Source organism: Erithacus rubecula (genome assembly GCF_903797595.1).
Source record: "Erithacus rubecula genome assembly, chromosome: 4".
NCBI classification, from domain to species: Eukaryota; Metazoa; Chordata; class Aves; order Passeriformes; family Muscicapidae; genus Erithacus; species Erithacus rubecula.
In genome coordinates this window covers 27588622-27602192 of record NC_136686.1, presented here as the reverse complement: position 1 = coordinate 27602192, position 13571 = coordinate 27588622, and the positions used below count along the sequence as shown (strand labels likewise).

General features: G+C 37.4%; 1 protein-coding gene across 4 annotated transcripts in view; it reads right to left on the bottom strand.

Moving 5' to 3' along the window:
- Positions 1-7462: 7462 nt before the first annotated feature.
- Positions 7463-13571, bottom strand: part of VEZT (vezatin, adherens junctions transmembrane protein) — a 47324-nt gene continuing 41215 nt past the window's right edge. For 2 of the 4 annotated variants that reach the window (XM_079303227.1, XM_079303226.1), the window contains exons 11-12: positions 12392-12599; positions 7463-8607 (exon numbers count right to left, since the gene is read on the bottom strand). In XM_079303227.1, the coding sequence (XP_079159353.1) occupies positions 8027-8607; positions 12392-12599 (789 nt within the window). In that variant the 3' untranslated portion in view covers positions 7463-8026. Of the gene's footprint in view, positions 9391-12391; positions 12600-13571 lie in introns of all 4 variants that reach the window. The other 2 variants (XM_079303228.1, XM_079303229.1) reach the window with 2 other exon arrangements.

Sequence of the window (13571 nt, the reverse complement as noted above, 5' to 3'; positions counted from 1 at the left end):
AAGAAATAATTTATTTATGCTCCTCAATAAAAATTCAAAATGGTTCAATTCAGGGAGATTTAGTAATACTTGTATTCTGAAAACACATGCTTTTTACCAGTGGGAAAGGTTTAAGCACAACTGCTAGATCCCAGCTCAAGATCAGGCAGCTGTGGAGCCAAAGCACATTGGCATAGCAGCTGGAGAGGACATGTTCAGCCCCTGCTGCTGAAAGCAGCAAGCTTGTTTAGGGGAAGGCAGACTTAGCCATGACTGTGCCACCCTCCTGTGGGAAAGAACAATAAGGCTCAGGTAATGAGGAACATGTGTTTGAGGGTCAGTCTTGTTGAGGAGGCATTACCATCTCATTGTCATTAAGGAGGGAAAAAAATTCCAGTGAATGGTCTGAAGTCCAGGAAGAAACAGGAAGCCAGGTTGAAATGCAGGTCAAAGCTTCCTGGAAGGAATGTCAGGACAGACATTGCACTAGCCCTAAGAACGCTTCTATTAATGAGTTTCTGACTAAGAATGCACAGCAGCACCTTGGCGGGGATTCCCTCTAGCCTATCATTTCATGAAGGTTAGACAAAGACCTTAGAAATAAAGGGAAAAAGTGACCAAATACCTCAGCAGCTGGCAACAGAATACTGGAGAACAGCTGAAGGCAGCTAAGAGGGAAGAGAGAGACAATCAGAGAAAAGGACAGACCTAGTAAAAATTGGAGCTTGGAAAGACAGCTGCAGAGCCATTGTACCTAACTCAGCACTCCCATGGTCACCCACCTCAGGAGAACCCTTTGCAGAAGTGGTCAAACCAGAAGAGCTTCTCCAGCCCAGGCCTCATCTTTTGCAGTTTGGCCACTAATTTTTAAGTTTCTGTTGGGGATAACTTACCTGGTGCATTACAGATAGTCCCGTAGGTGAGAAACAAACTATAAAATCCTCTCCAATTGGTTTGTGTGGCATATGAAAAGGAAAGGTGGGAAGGAAAAAGTTCACGAGTAGAATTGCTTATAGCATGGATGCTGCAATAGACGAAGATGCTTGTGACAATGATGCTTGTGAAGCATCCTGTTCCTATTTAGGTTTCACTCAGCACTGCTCTGTGATCACTGCAAGCTTTGTGGACCTCAAGCACACAGGTGCCTGCAGACCACCCGTGAACACTCATGCTGGGACACGAAAAACTTGGACTACAATGTCATACTGAGCAGTGCAGGAACAGCCAACATGAACTTGTTTAAATTTCACCAGCTGTGCCTTTGGATCAAAGATCTACAGGACAGTTTGTAGATTTCTGGCTTTTATCCCATAATACAGTTAAAGCCTACTACTATTATTATTATTATTATTATTATTATTATTATTATTGAAACCCAGATATCAAACATTATAAATAGCCTACACTTATGGTACTTCTATTGAGATCAAATGCATGATTCTCTGTCAGTAACAGCTACTGAAGATATTAAGCACTGAAGTTCCTCTTTTTGTTTGTTTAGGAATGGACCTTTTTTTAATAGCACAAAGTAACGGAAAGGATTGGTCACCCTCTTTTGGAAATCTGAGATTATTTTCAGTTCTTGTCCATGCAGCTGGAGAAGGTCAGGAAGCAACTTTTAAATATTAAGATCTGAGCACAAATCAAGCCAACTAATGACTTTATTTTGGGACCTTGTACTAGAATTGCAGTTATTTTAAAAATGCTTTGAAATATTTCTTGAGTAAGCCAGAATTACTTATAAGAGGCAATAAACCCCAAGAGTGTGGTATAAATTTGAGCTGCTACACATTACTGTTTTGACTGTATGCTCCCCATTATAGTGCCTGCCTTCTGTTTCAGTTCTCAAGTGAGAACTAGATCTAGTTATTCCTGTTACAAATACATGTAAAAAGAATTTGTGTGTTATTTTAAAATCTGAACTTTTTAAGAATGGTGGTAAAGAGAGAGGACCATGGGTGTCAGAGGGCCCAGAATGGTGAAACAAGTAAGTAGAAAAAAACATGCATAATAATTTCAGTTTTATTGGCAGTATCATAAGCAGTTATTAGAAACTTTGGGGAATAAGACACAAATGGCCTTGGGCAGTCTAAGCCTCAAGAACAACAATAACAAAAGGAATCAAAATGAGTGAGGAAAATAATGAGTGGCATCATCCTCATTAGGACTGAGGAAGCCAGCTGGAAGTTAAAGCATGGATGCACTTCCAGTCCTATCCATATCCTAAATCACTGAGTGTACAAAAGCCAGCCTAGAGGAGGGACTGGGATTTCATAGCCACTAAGTGACTTAAGCTGTCATAGAACTGCATCCCCTAAACCAAACTGTCCATTAGGCCTTTAAGATTTAAAGCTGAAAAAGTACAAAGATCAAAATAGGTTGATCACATAAAAGTATTCAAGTTTTGGTCCCATTCAACCCTTTTACAATAAGCCACTTTGTAACAGAGACACTTTTTTCCTTGTCTTCTAAATAGCAGTCACTTTTTCATAATCCTGTGTTCAATTCAGAAAATGTAACATGGGCTAACAGTGCACTCACCCTGTTGAGTCAAGTTGTGTTCTGATAAGCTGCCAATAACCTGAGCCATGGCAGTGTGAAAGGGGAGGCAGCACATGGAGAACAGTTTCATACCCAGCTGTAGCTCAAGACAGATTGCTTTATCCATCTACAAAGCAAAGTTCATGGGAGGTAGATTTCACCCCTAGCTATGACTGTGTCCTGTCACACTTACAATACCATTACCTCTTATCTGATTTCTGCACAAATTTCCAAGTCGAATAAATCAAATGTATTTTTTAGCATTTAAAATCCAAGGTGGCAAAATAACACATATACAGGAGGAATTAAATATAATGAGAAAATGAATAAAGCAAACCACCAAGTATTTTAAAAATTAGTCACAGAGGCCTTTGGTTTGATCTCTGATATACATATATTCATTGCCATGTTTCTTGTGTGATAATATATTTTGCAATACATGCTTATTCATCAGAGACCAAAAAAGGTCTGAAAAGTCTAGCTGAAATTTCAACAAGTGCTGTTTGGCATCTTTAGTTTGTGCTAGACCAGGTGGCAGCTGTCGGGAGATCATTTTGTTTTAACAACTTTTTGTTTTGTTAGCAAAGAAAAACATTGTCCGGCCAAATCCCACTGACAGTGAATAAATATTTCTCCTCCATCAGACCAAATATTTTCATTTGCCATCCTAATAGCTAGGGCTAAAAGATCTGAAAAGGTTTTTCTTTCTATATGGTCTCAAATATATTTGAATGGTTTGGTGCTTTATGGGAGGTGATTATTACTCTCTACTGCTGAGGTTAGTCCAGAATACTGCACCACACTTTGGTCATTATACATCCAAAACTGGAGAGATTTCTAAGGAAAGCAAACAAAAGGCAGAAAACATGACCTCTACAGAAGGACTGAGGAGAGTGGAACATCAAAAAAGTTTACTGACAAATCTTGTGAGTACAAGACTATAATGGTGATATAAAGATGACCACTGGCACTGGAACTGGGAATAATTGACCAAACATAAGGCTGAGCACATCTATGGAAAAGGATTAAATCGGAACCTGTTAAGCTGACATCCACCACCACTGGGTCACGAAGTCCCTGAGCCACAGATTGCTGAGGAAAAGCCTGGAGAAGTATCACTACCCAATAGTCTTCTCTCAGCATCTGCTTAGTCCCTGTCACAAGATTCCAGAGCAGCCTGGCCCTTTAAACTGCCCAGTGCCATTCTCAGACTCGGCTTGCTTTTTCAGATGAGATGGCATTAAACCTGTTAATTCTAAAAAAGCAATTAGCCCTGGGAACAAGCCACTTGCAGAACAACAGCTGCCCTTCACAAACCACTTTAAAGGACAAGGGCAATTTAGTATACTTTATCCTCTTGTTTGTTAAAAGGAAAGGGAAAAAAGAAGAAAGGGATAACCTACAATATTACAAAATTCAGTGTGAGAAAACAACTCCAAGCAGTCCATCATATAACTGGGTTTTTATTAGCAAACAAATTAATAAGAAAGTTGCAGATTTTGCACTTCTGATAAGCATAAAATTTCCAATATTGTAACAAACATTTACACAGAGACAGGTGTGCCTCAGGACAAAGTCTGAAATCTCAGTAAAACTGGCTACTCTACCAGATTTCATATTGCATTTAAAAATCTAAGTACAAGATTCAGTTATGTCCAGCAATCCTCTGCTGGGAGTAAAACTGTTTCATTTCTATGACTGATGGCAGAAGCCTTCATATTTGCAAATCTTGCCTGTAGTTGTCAGAGGCACATTTAATTGCATTTGAAAGATGCTCTATTTATCTGTAACTCTCTACATTTCCTTCCATGACACGACCATTTAATTTCTGTCATGAATACACAGACTTAACAAAAGGGACAAGTTATTTTCTCATCACAGATCTTTGCCTAGATTTAAGCCTTTAGGTAGACCTTTAGCTGTAAAGTGAAGCAATATAAAAAGATGCAGTGCTAGACTGCAATCCAATCCAAGAAACAAATATTGTCTTTGGAGTGCTTTCCAGGAAGGATAGAAGGAAAAGAAATTATTTACCTACATAATTACTTGTTTCTTTACTTCACAGAACTACTAGTTGGAAATGGTATAGGGAAAATGCTTGTATTGTTAGCTCTGCTCTTCACAAAGGATTTTGGCTGCTGATACTCTTTGTCATAACCCATAATTTAGTATGGACTTCTTGCTAAATGTTTCACAAAGTTACAAAGCTCTAAGAAGCAAATGTTCTGTTTTCACAAAAATCCCTATCTTGGCTTACAAGCCAAAGAACACAGAACAGCACTCAGACCTTAACATGCTCAATATATTAAGACAACTCATTAGAGCTAATGCACACTTCGGTGTGTTCATAAACATTATTTTAAAGGCAGCAATAAATTATGCCAAGAACTCTGTCAGGTTCATGAAGGAACCTACAGCATGTATGTACAGTCATTTCAAATGACATAATTATGAGGAAATCTGGATCATAACAGAGTGTATGACATACATAGATGGAACCTGATTATCAAATAAAGAGAAGTCAGGCTTTGTATGCTGTACACTGTGAGCAATATTTTTCTTTGGGGAGAATATTAAATAGATCAAAATAAATGACCTGATGGCTGTTTTATACAGAGGTGATGAGAGGCAGAGAAAACAAGTGAGTCCAGGTGTTCATACAGGCAACTTCTAAGACTGCATTAAGTAAGACCATGGAAATCAGTTAATTGCTTGTAGAAAATCTATTTGTTCAAAGCAGGATCAGAACTTCCTCCAAACAGTCATTGTTTGATCATAGCCATGTCTAATGTCAAAGCTGTAATTTTACACTACACCATCTTTGCCAATAATGTAAATTGGCTGGCCCGAGTCTCAGGGCAGCAACACACTATGTGCTGATACAGCTGACTGGAGGTAACTGCTGTTACTGTATCTCTCTCACAAGAATGGTGAAAAGCAAAAAAGCCTAAAAAAGGATCGATCTTTCACCTAGGTGGACTCATGAACTGGTTTATAACATGGCCACAAAACCTTATGTTGACACATCTGCAGGATGAAAATAAACAACTCACATTGGATGGGTAATTTTAGGCCAGCTTCATTACCAAGACCAGCATATAATAAAACTAGGCCTCAAATGAGCCACCAAGGTAGATTCTCCAGGATTTTTTACTAAGGACTGCAGCAAAGGAATAAAGAGATAGCAGCTTTTATAAATGTGAGATCTGTCACCAATTCCAATACCAATCCAACTCAGGCTACTACTGACTTCATCTGAAACTGTGAGGAGAGTGATAATTAATATCCTAAATCTGATCATATTTCCAGGTTGGTACCATAGCCATACACACTGTATGATTTGGATACCATAGAAAAAGTTCAGGAGTACCCTTTCTGGGATACACAACATCAGATCATGAGAAGAAGGTGAATGAATTAATGGAAAAATATTAATGGAAGATATATTTAGGCTGTCAGAACAATTAGCTAGGAACAAAAAATATCTGGGCACTTTGTGAACTCAAGGATCTCAAGTCAAGAATGAGGAAGACTTCTTCAGAAGCATGGACAATGCTTCAAACACAATCTATCCAAAGCAGCTGTTCTAGACTTGGAAAAAACAATGCTTACCACAGAGAAAATAAAAGTGTTTCATCATCTTAGCCTAATCTTTAGTTACAGAAGAATATACTCTACCACTAAGAGGAAGCTTATCTTCTGAATACACTACAAAAAGCATCTCATTATTTTTCTACAACCTCCTCAAGACATCAACCACTCAGCTTCCAGTCACACAAAATAAAGGACTCAGAACACAGTGTTACTGGTCAATGAATAACAGCAAAACGTTCTCTTCCCAAAACCTGTGTGTGAGGGAGAAGACAGGCATTATACAGTGAAAGAACACTGTAAGTCATAATCCCTTCTCTATCAATTGATGTTTCTCTCTTTACCATCTGTGAAGAGTCCACATATTTCACAGTGTTCATGCAAAATCACTGACACAGGCCAGGGAGTTGAATGAAAACACTTGTTTTCTGATGTACCGTCTAGAGTTCCGCCCTAATCTGCTGATCTGCATTACCTTCCCCACTTTCCATGACTCCATCCTAGGAAAGATACTGCTCTGCACTACCAGCATCTAAGAAGCTCTTTACTCAATAGAATCTGAAAAATACAATAAATTCTCTAAGTAACTGATGCAGGTCCTGGAAGTGTATCCAGGTCCAAGTAGAGTATTTCACACAAAGAAGTGGTGCTTGTGCCATTAGAGACACGAGAGTTTCATTTTGTGTCAGAGAACAAAAGGAAGAGAGGACAATGAAACCACTAACCAGCTCTTCTGTGAGGTGAGCATCAGTTTCCTGCTCCTTCTAACACCACCACAGAGAAAAAAAAGACAACTTGCATAACCTCATACCAAACATCCAGACTTCATCATCAGTTAACTAAGTTACAAGAAACAAAATACACAAACGTAGTTCTCTCATGGATTCTTAATCTCACAGGTTAAATTTGTGATCTAAGGAAAAGTGAAAAAACATGAGTGAAAAGCAAGTATGGTGTTAAAGCAAAATACTGCATGTTGTTAAGCTCTCAGATAATTTCCTTTAAGAAAATTACTTCAGGATATAAGCAAAAATTTACAGTTGATCATTATATCAAATCAAACAATTACATTAAGGTTCAGTTTACAAAAGGTTAACAAACAATTAATAGCTGACTTAATAAATAGGTGTTTACTTCTCATCTCTGTCAATCCAACATACAGCTTCTAGCTGTCTATAGTACTTTCTACTGATGTGCTTATAACCTTCCCTAAAATTTACTTGCAACACATTTCTCTAACATGAATTACTACTTATAGAAATCATTTATTAACCCTTCATAAAATTCTAAATAAACATTAATATGAAGCATGACTATACTATTTCAGCCCCATACCCCAGGACACATCAAATACTAGTTCTTTCAAGTTTTTATTAAAAATTCTACATTTTAGCTGGGTGCCACATCACTAGTTGCAGAATCACAAATGCCTATCGTGACTTAGCTAACACACTGCAGACACCAAAAGTGAAACAAAAGTAGTGGAGGAAGATTAGGGAACAGTTCAGGTTTTTCCAAAAGAAATGTCCTGACTTTTGTTGGAACAAACATTGATACCATGACAAAAGAATCAGAGAGCAAAAAAATGGAGTCTGTTGTAAATCAAAACATTGTTTTTCTTTTTAGAAACAACTACAATATGTCATAATATAAATAAATAAAACAGAAAACAAAAAGTAAATTCCCCATTACTAGGATTTTAAAAAGGGAGCAGCCATTTATTTCTTGGATGCAGCCTAAACTTCTCTTACCTGCAAATTTTCAATATACTTAGAAGTCCTATTTAGTGTATCAGTCTTAGGGAACATGATGTATTATATTCAGGTCTCCTTTTTTTCCATCAGTATTTTCAGCTTCAACCTTAGATTTTTCCATCAAACTGCCTGCTGTTGATTTAATAAAGTTCAGCTCAGACTTATACTTTTCCTTCCCTTTCAGAGCCTCTCTCTTCATTTTCACAGTTCTCCACAAGGTCTTCATTCTCCTGTGTCATTTCTTCCTCCTCCTCCTCCTCCTCCCCATCATCTCCAAAAGTCTCTTCCTGCATTGTAGTAAAAGTGAAAGACCTGGCAGCAACTTGTGCAGCCAGACCAGATGTGAAGTTAAAATCTGTTGATATGTGGAGCTGGGCCAGTCTATCTTTGATTTTTGAATGTAATGCATCCTTAGAGGGAGGCTGTGAAGCCTCTAGTGCATCCACACTTCGTGGCTTGAGTTCTTCAGCATCCCTTTCACACTGATAATACATTCTTTCTTCAGCCCCCGTAGAAACATCTTTATCTGCAGTATTGTCTCTGTTTTTCTCCACCTCAGGATCTTCATACAAATATTCTGTCCTGCTTTTATCAGCAGCATTCACTTCTGGATTAGAGTCTTTTTCTTCAGATTCATCACAACTTTGGCTGCAGTTCTGCTTTTCTGTATCTGAATTCATATGTGATCCCTCATTATTTAGTAGCTTCAATGGTTCTACAGGAGACAAGGGTTTCACTGCAGCTTAAAAAGGGGGAAAAAATTAAATAACTAAAAGAAAGCTGCTATATATAAATAATTTATTTGCCTGAAAAGATGCAAGATTATAAGGGTTAAAATTACTTAAAAAAATCCCAAACCAACAGAAACACAACCCACACCAAAACTTAAAATAAAAGTGTTTTCTAATCACAAAGCCAAAATGAAATGTGACAGCTACGTGTAACTATTCCTTAAAATCTATGATGTGAAGAGACAGCACAAAATTGATGGTGTTTAAAGCCAGCATCAAACACAGAGGATGTATTCAGTGTTAAAGCAAAACCCAAGTAAAACTACTGTACTGCATACAGATTAAACTGTCTTCTTCTGAACAACAGTTTACCTAATCCACTAAAGACAGCTGGTACATGAAAGAGTCCTTATAAGCAATATCTGATCTCATACACCACAACATACAAATACAACACATAGCCACACAGTCAGGTCAGGTGTCCTCACAAATAAAATGTGGTTTAATTTAGCCTCTCTTGAAGTTAGTAGCAGCAGTGAGTCCCATTGCCAGCAACGGGATGCTTGCCAGGAAGTCTCTCCTCCCAGTGTTAAGGGTTAGTGTAACTTGATACAATCACTCCTTGAAGAACAGACGTCTTTCATTTTAAGAAAACGATATAATGTCCATTTCCAAGTAACAGATTCCCTAAACTGCAGCAGCTCCATTACAGTAGCAGCACGAACATAAATGAGAGTGGCAACAGCAGATTCCCAAGTTGCATTTCCCTTTCTAATTCCATTCTGACTTTACCCCTGTAAGCAGAGATGAAAATAACTCTGGGAAATACATAAACTTTGCATGGGAAACAAAATTTATGGATTATGATTTTTCAACCACATCGTATTTCAGCAAAATTCACTTTAGTTAGCTGAAGGCAGGCACATCAGTACGGTTGTCATAATGATCATTATTGTCATTAGCACACTGAAATACTGTGGCATTGAATGTGTACTGTACTGTTTGCTTTAAAACCTTATATACCAAAGGAGCACTGCACTGGACTTGTCTCAGCTGTTTATGGAGTGGTTCTTCCCCTGTCTTGTAAAAAATATGCTGCTACTTATTTCTGCCCATTTGCTTGAAGAGACAGGAATATGCACAGTAATCTTACCATTTGGGAGCAAAATTCTTGCCTACTTTCTCCAAAGAACACTTTGAAAGGCAAAATTTCTCAAAAAATAAATAGATAGCTGGCCAATTTGTAGAGTTGATTAATTAATAAACAGGGTGAAATTCATCAATTTTTAGAGCACGGCTTTCCAAATCTGATAAACAGCTATATAACAACTGTTGTATGGACAAGGTGGGAGAAGAGGAAACAGCTGGATACAACACAACCACTGACAGAATGAACTTTTTTGCAGGGGAGAGGTTAGGGAAAGGCTAGAAGTGATTTTGCAGCAGAAGAAAGTTGTTTTACAGTGTTTGACAAATGGAAATGAAGCTACTAAAAACTTAGCAGACCTTTTCTAAAGCACTTACATGTCGTGGCTCAACAGAAGGCCAAAGGACCAGAAACATAAGCTGGCCTATACTTCCATAAACTACCTACTACACAGACTGCAAGAAATATTACCACGGTACTGGGACTTGGAAAACTTGCTTTAGTCTAGTGGTCTGCTAAGATGATATTTTTTTCTTCTGGAATCCAACCTATCATCTCCAATTGACTTCATGTTGTGTTCTTAAGACATATCAACTTGTTTGGAGCTGACCTCTTATGTGGAAATCCTCACCAGCCCCTCCCTAAACAAACCAAAAACCCTATGTCCTTGTTAGGACAAGTCAGAATGGCTAGCTGTGTGCCTTGGCTAACAGATTAAAGCCTTTGAATATTTCAAGATCTTTTTCCACAATAATCACAAGTTAGGAAAACATAAGATTTCTGGAATTTGATTGCCCTGTAAAAGCAAGATTCAAGAGGACTATGGAAAAGTGGTGTCATTGCCATCCATTTGCTTTGGCCAATAGAGACAAGAATATGAACCTTTCTGGGTTTCAATCTTCAAGATAAGGCAAATCAGAAATGTGAAAAGTGCAGATCACAAAAATGTCTCTTTAAGGACTGACTTGTGTTTGGATAAATTATACCATAATATGCCAGGGTCCATGATATAATATTTACTGAGTTGTTTTTCTTTTGAAGAAATATTGAAGGATTTCCTTAAAAACCAGTAGAAGATAGTATATCTGGTGTACATACCAGTCTGTCAGATTAGACACATACAATCTGAGCCAAAAAGAGACAATATTAATTACTTTCATGAACTCCCCTCATGTCTTTCAGGTTTGTAAAGGATGGGAATAATCAATAATTACTCCTATGCAGCTGGAGAAAAATCATACTTTTTTCCCTCCTCACCCTTTTATCTCTAATCCTAAACCAATATAATATCTATACATGGAAAGAAAAGGAACCAACATGAGCCACAAAGGCTTTCTGGTGTACAGTTACTGCAAACTACAGGAGTCAGCTGACTCTTTCCAGCTATGGCCACAGATGGCCTGAGGATATGTTGATATGGATACGTATCAGTTGCTTAAGTAAGGAAATATCCTAGGCAAGTTCTCCTGATAAAAACTCTCTCTGCAAGAGTTCCACTAGGTCTGTCAACACTTGAACTGGAGGTAGGATCACTTCTTCCTCCAACATTTAGGAAAGGAAGACTTGAAGAAATTTATGTGAAGAGTTGTGTGGTGTCGTATCTAACACCAGAGGGATAATACAGAATTCCTACTCCTGAGCAGACTCTGGTGCAATCTGATGTCTCAGGGGTTTTTAATGCAACTAGAAGAGAAATCAGTACCAATGGTCAAATGATGTCTTTTACTACAGTGGTAGCTTAATGGATATAAAGAAAAAAGTTGTTAAGAACAGATATATTTGATGGCTTGATGTGAAAATAGACAGTCTCATAAATAGGTATGATCTGTTACTTTGTGTTCCTAGTAAGTACTGAAAAATTGCAATCCATGGTCATTTTTCTGGTAGACCCTGTCACAGACAGAATCCTTGGATATCCTTGCTGCCAGACCTGAGGATTGTTTTTCATAACATAGAACATGAAACTTTTTAGAAAGTTTTCCCTAACCTCTCTTTAAGAAGAAGAAATGAAAATAAGAAAAAGGAAAGGACAAAGTTCTGTCAGTTTAAAAGACAGTAAATCAAATAGCTCAAGCAGTGAGAGGAATCAACTCTTCTTAGATGGTTTGTGGTTTTTTGTTTTTTTTTTTTTTGGGAACATATTCTGAATTCACTTTCTCATGAAACAAAAGCCAATTCTACTATTTTATTTCTCTAGTATTTCCAAGTCTAGCTCTTCACTTTAACCTATATACTTTTGTACGTCTGGGATAATTTCTGCTGGTTTCTTTAAATTCTGAAAAATAATTTATTTATGCACCCTGATAAAAATTCATATTTACTGGAAAGCCATGAAAGAAAGTCAGTTCAATCTGCATGGTTTATATCCTGACAGCTTTCTTTATGCTGTCTTGATATTTTTGTGTGTTTAATATTTTAGCTCAGTGTTTTGTTTAAAGCCAAATTCCCACTTCTTTGAGTTAATATAAATATATAGTAAAATGATTACTAAAATATAAAGAGATGGAATGGCAACTAAGACTACACAGCTCTGTCAAAGATACTACTACAGCTAAGCAGTGTCTGAATTCTAACATAGTCAGAAATTCATAGCAAACAGACATATATGTTTTCTAAGGAAGGAATTAATTTTCAAAAGAAATGCTTACCATGTTCACTGAATAGTAGCTGTTTCCATTTCTGTCTTTCAATTTCTGAAGCTTTGAATCCTAGTACAGATTTCAATTCTTGTAACACCCTCTTAGATTCCTGTCTCTCTCGCTCTTGCCTCTTTCTTTCTTCTTCAGAGAAGCAGTAAAAATCTTCCCTTTTGTATTCATTATCTGTATCTGAATAATCAACATATGCTTCCAGTTCCTAAAGAAAGAAAGGAAGAAACTCTTGATCTTCACTGTCAGGGTGGACTCAATCCTACAATCTGACTCATGATCAAGCCAACCACAGTAATAGGATGGAGCCCTGTCTGAGCACAGCCAGCAGACCTGATACTGCTCTTGGTGATACCTGTATGAGTTTGGAGCAAGTCTACTCATTAACAAGATTTACCTTCATAGACAAATAGGATCAAGTGATATAGCTTGAAAATGGGAGGCTATTTTTCCATAATTACACGTGAAAATAAGCAATGCTAATGTGGGGTTATTTTTTTTTAAAATTCACACTGTAACCAATTCTTGGTAGTCAGGCATCTTGCTAATTTAACTTACATAAATCCTTATGAAGAGGATATAGAGAATAAAAAACTTCTCTTCCAATTTTAAATATATTGGATTACAAGCATAAAAAAACAGAGCAGAATTTATGTTACAATAATTTTTCAATAAAGTAATTAGTCCCAGATTTTTGATATGGAAAAACATCTAGAGAGATGTTGGGGAGAGGCAAGGGAGGGACAAAGCAGAGCATGGATGTTCACTGTGCTTTCAGAATGCATTTGCCACTCAGTTCTGGAATGGAAGAGGGCCACCTCTCTTCAAGACAGCCCAACCATCACCCAGGAGTTCCTCAAACAACACAAAATTGTTCAGTGTTACAATAAAAAGATACCAAAATGCAGAGACTAAGCAAACTGAAGGCAGGATGATTTGTGCTCAAGCTTGTCACTTTTGCAGCTGTGTCAGTTTATCCAGCAAGAGTAGGACTATTACATATACATACAGCAATTCTCACTTTTTATTACTCTGACTTGTGTTGCTGCTCTCCTTTGGTCACTCATTTCTAATGATATATATATATCAGAAATCAATACTAGTGCTCTTTTTTCCAGGATGGGGAATGTCTCCGCATGGAATAGCACAAGGGATAAACACAATTTTTTTTACTACAAGT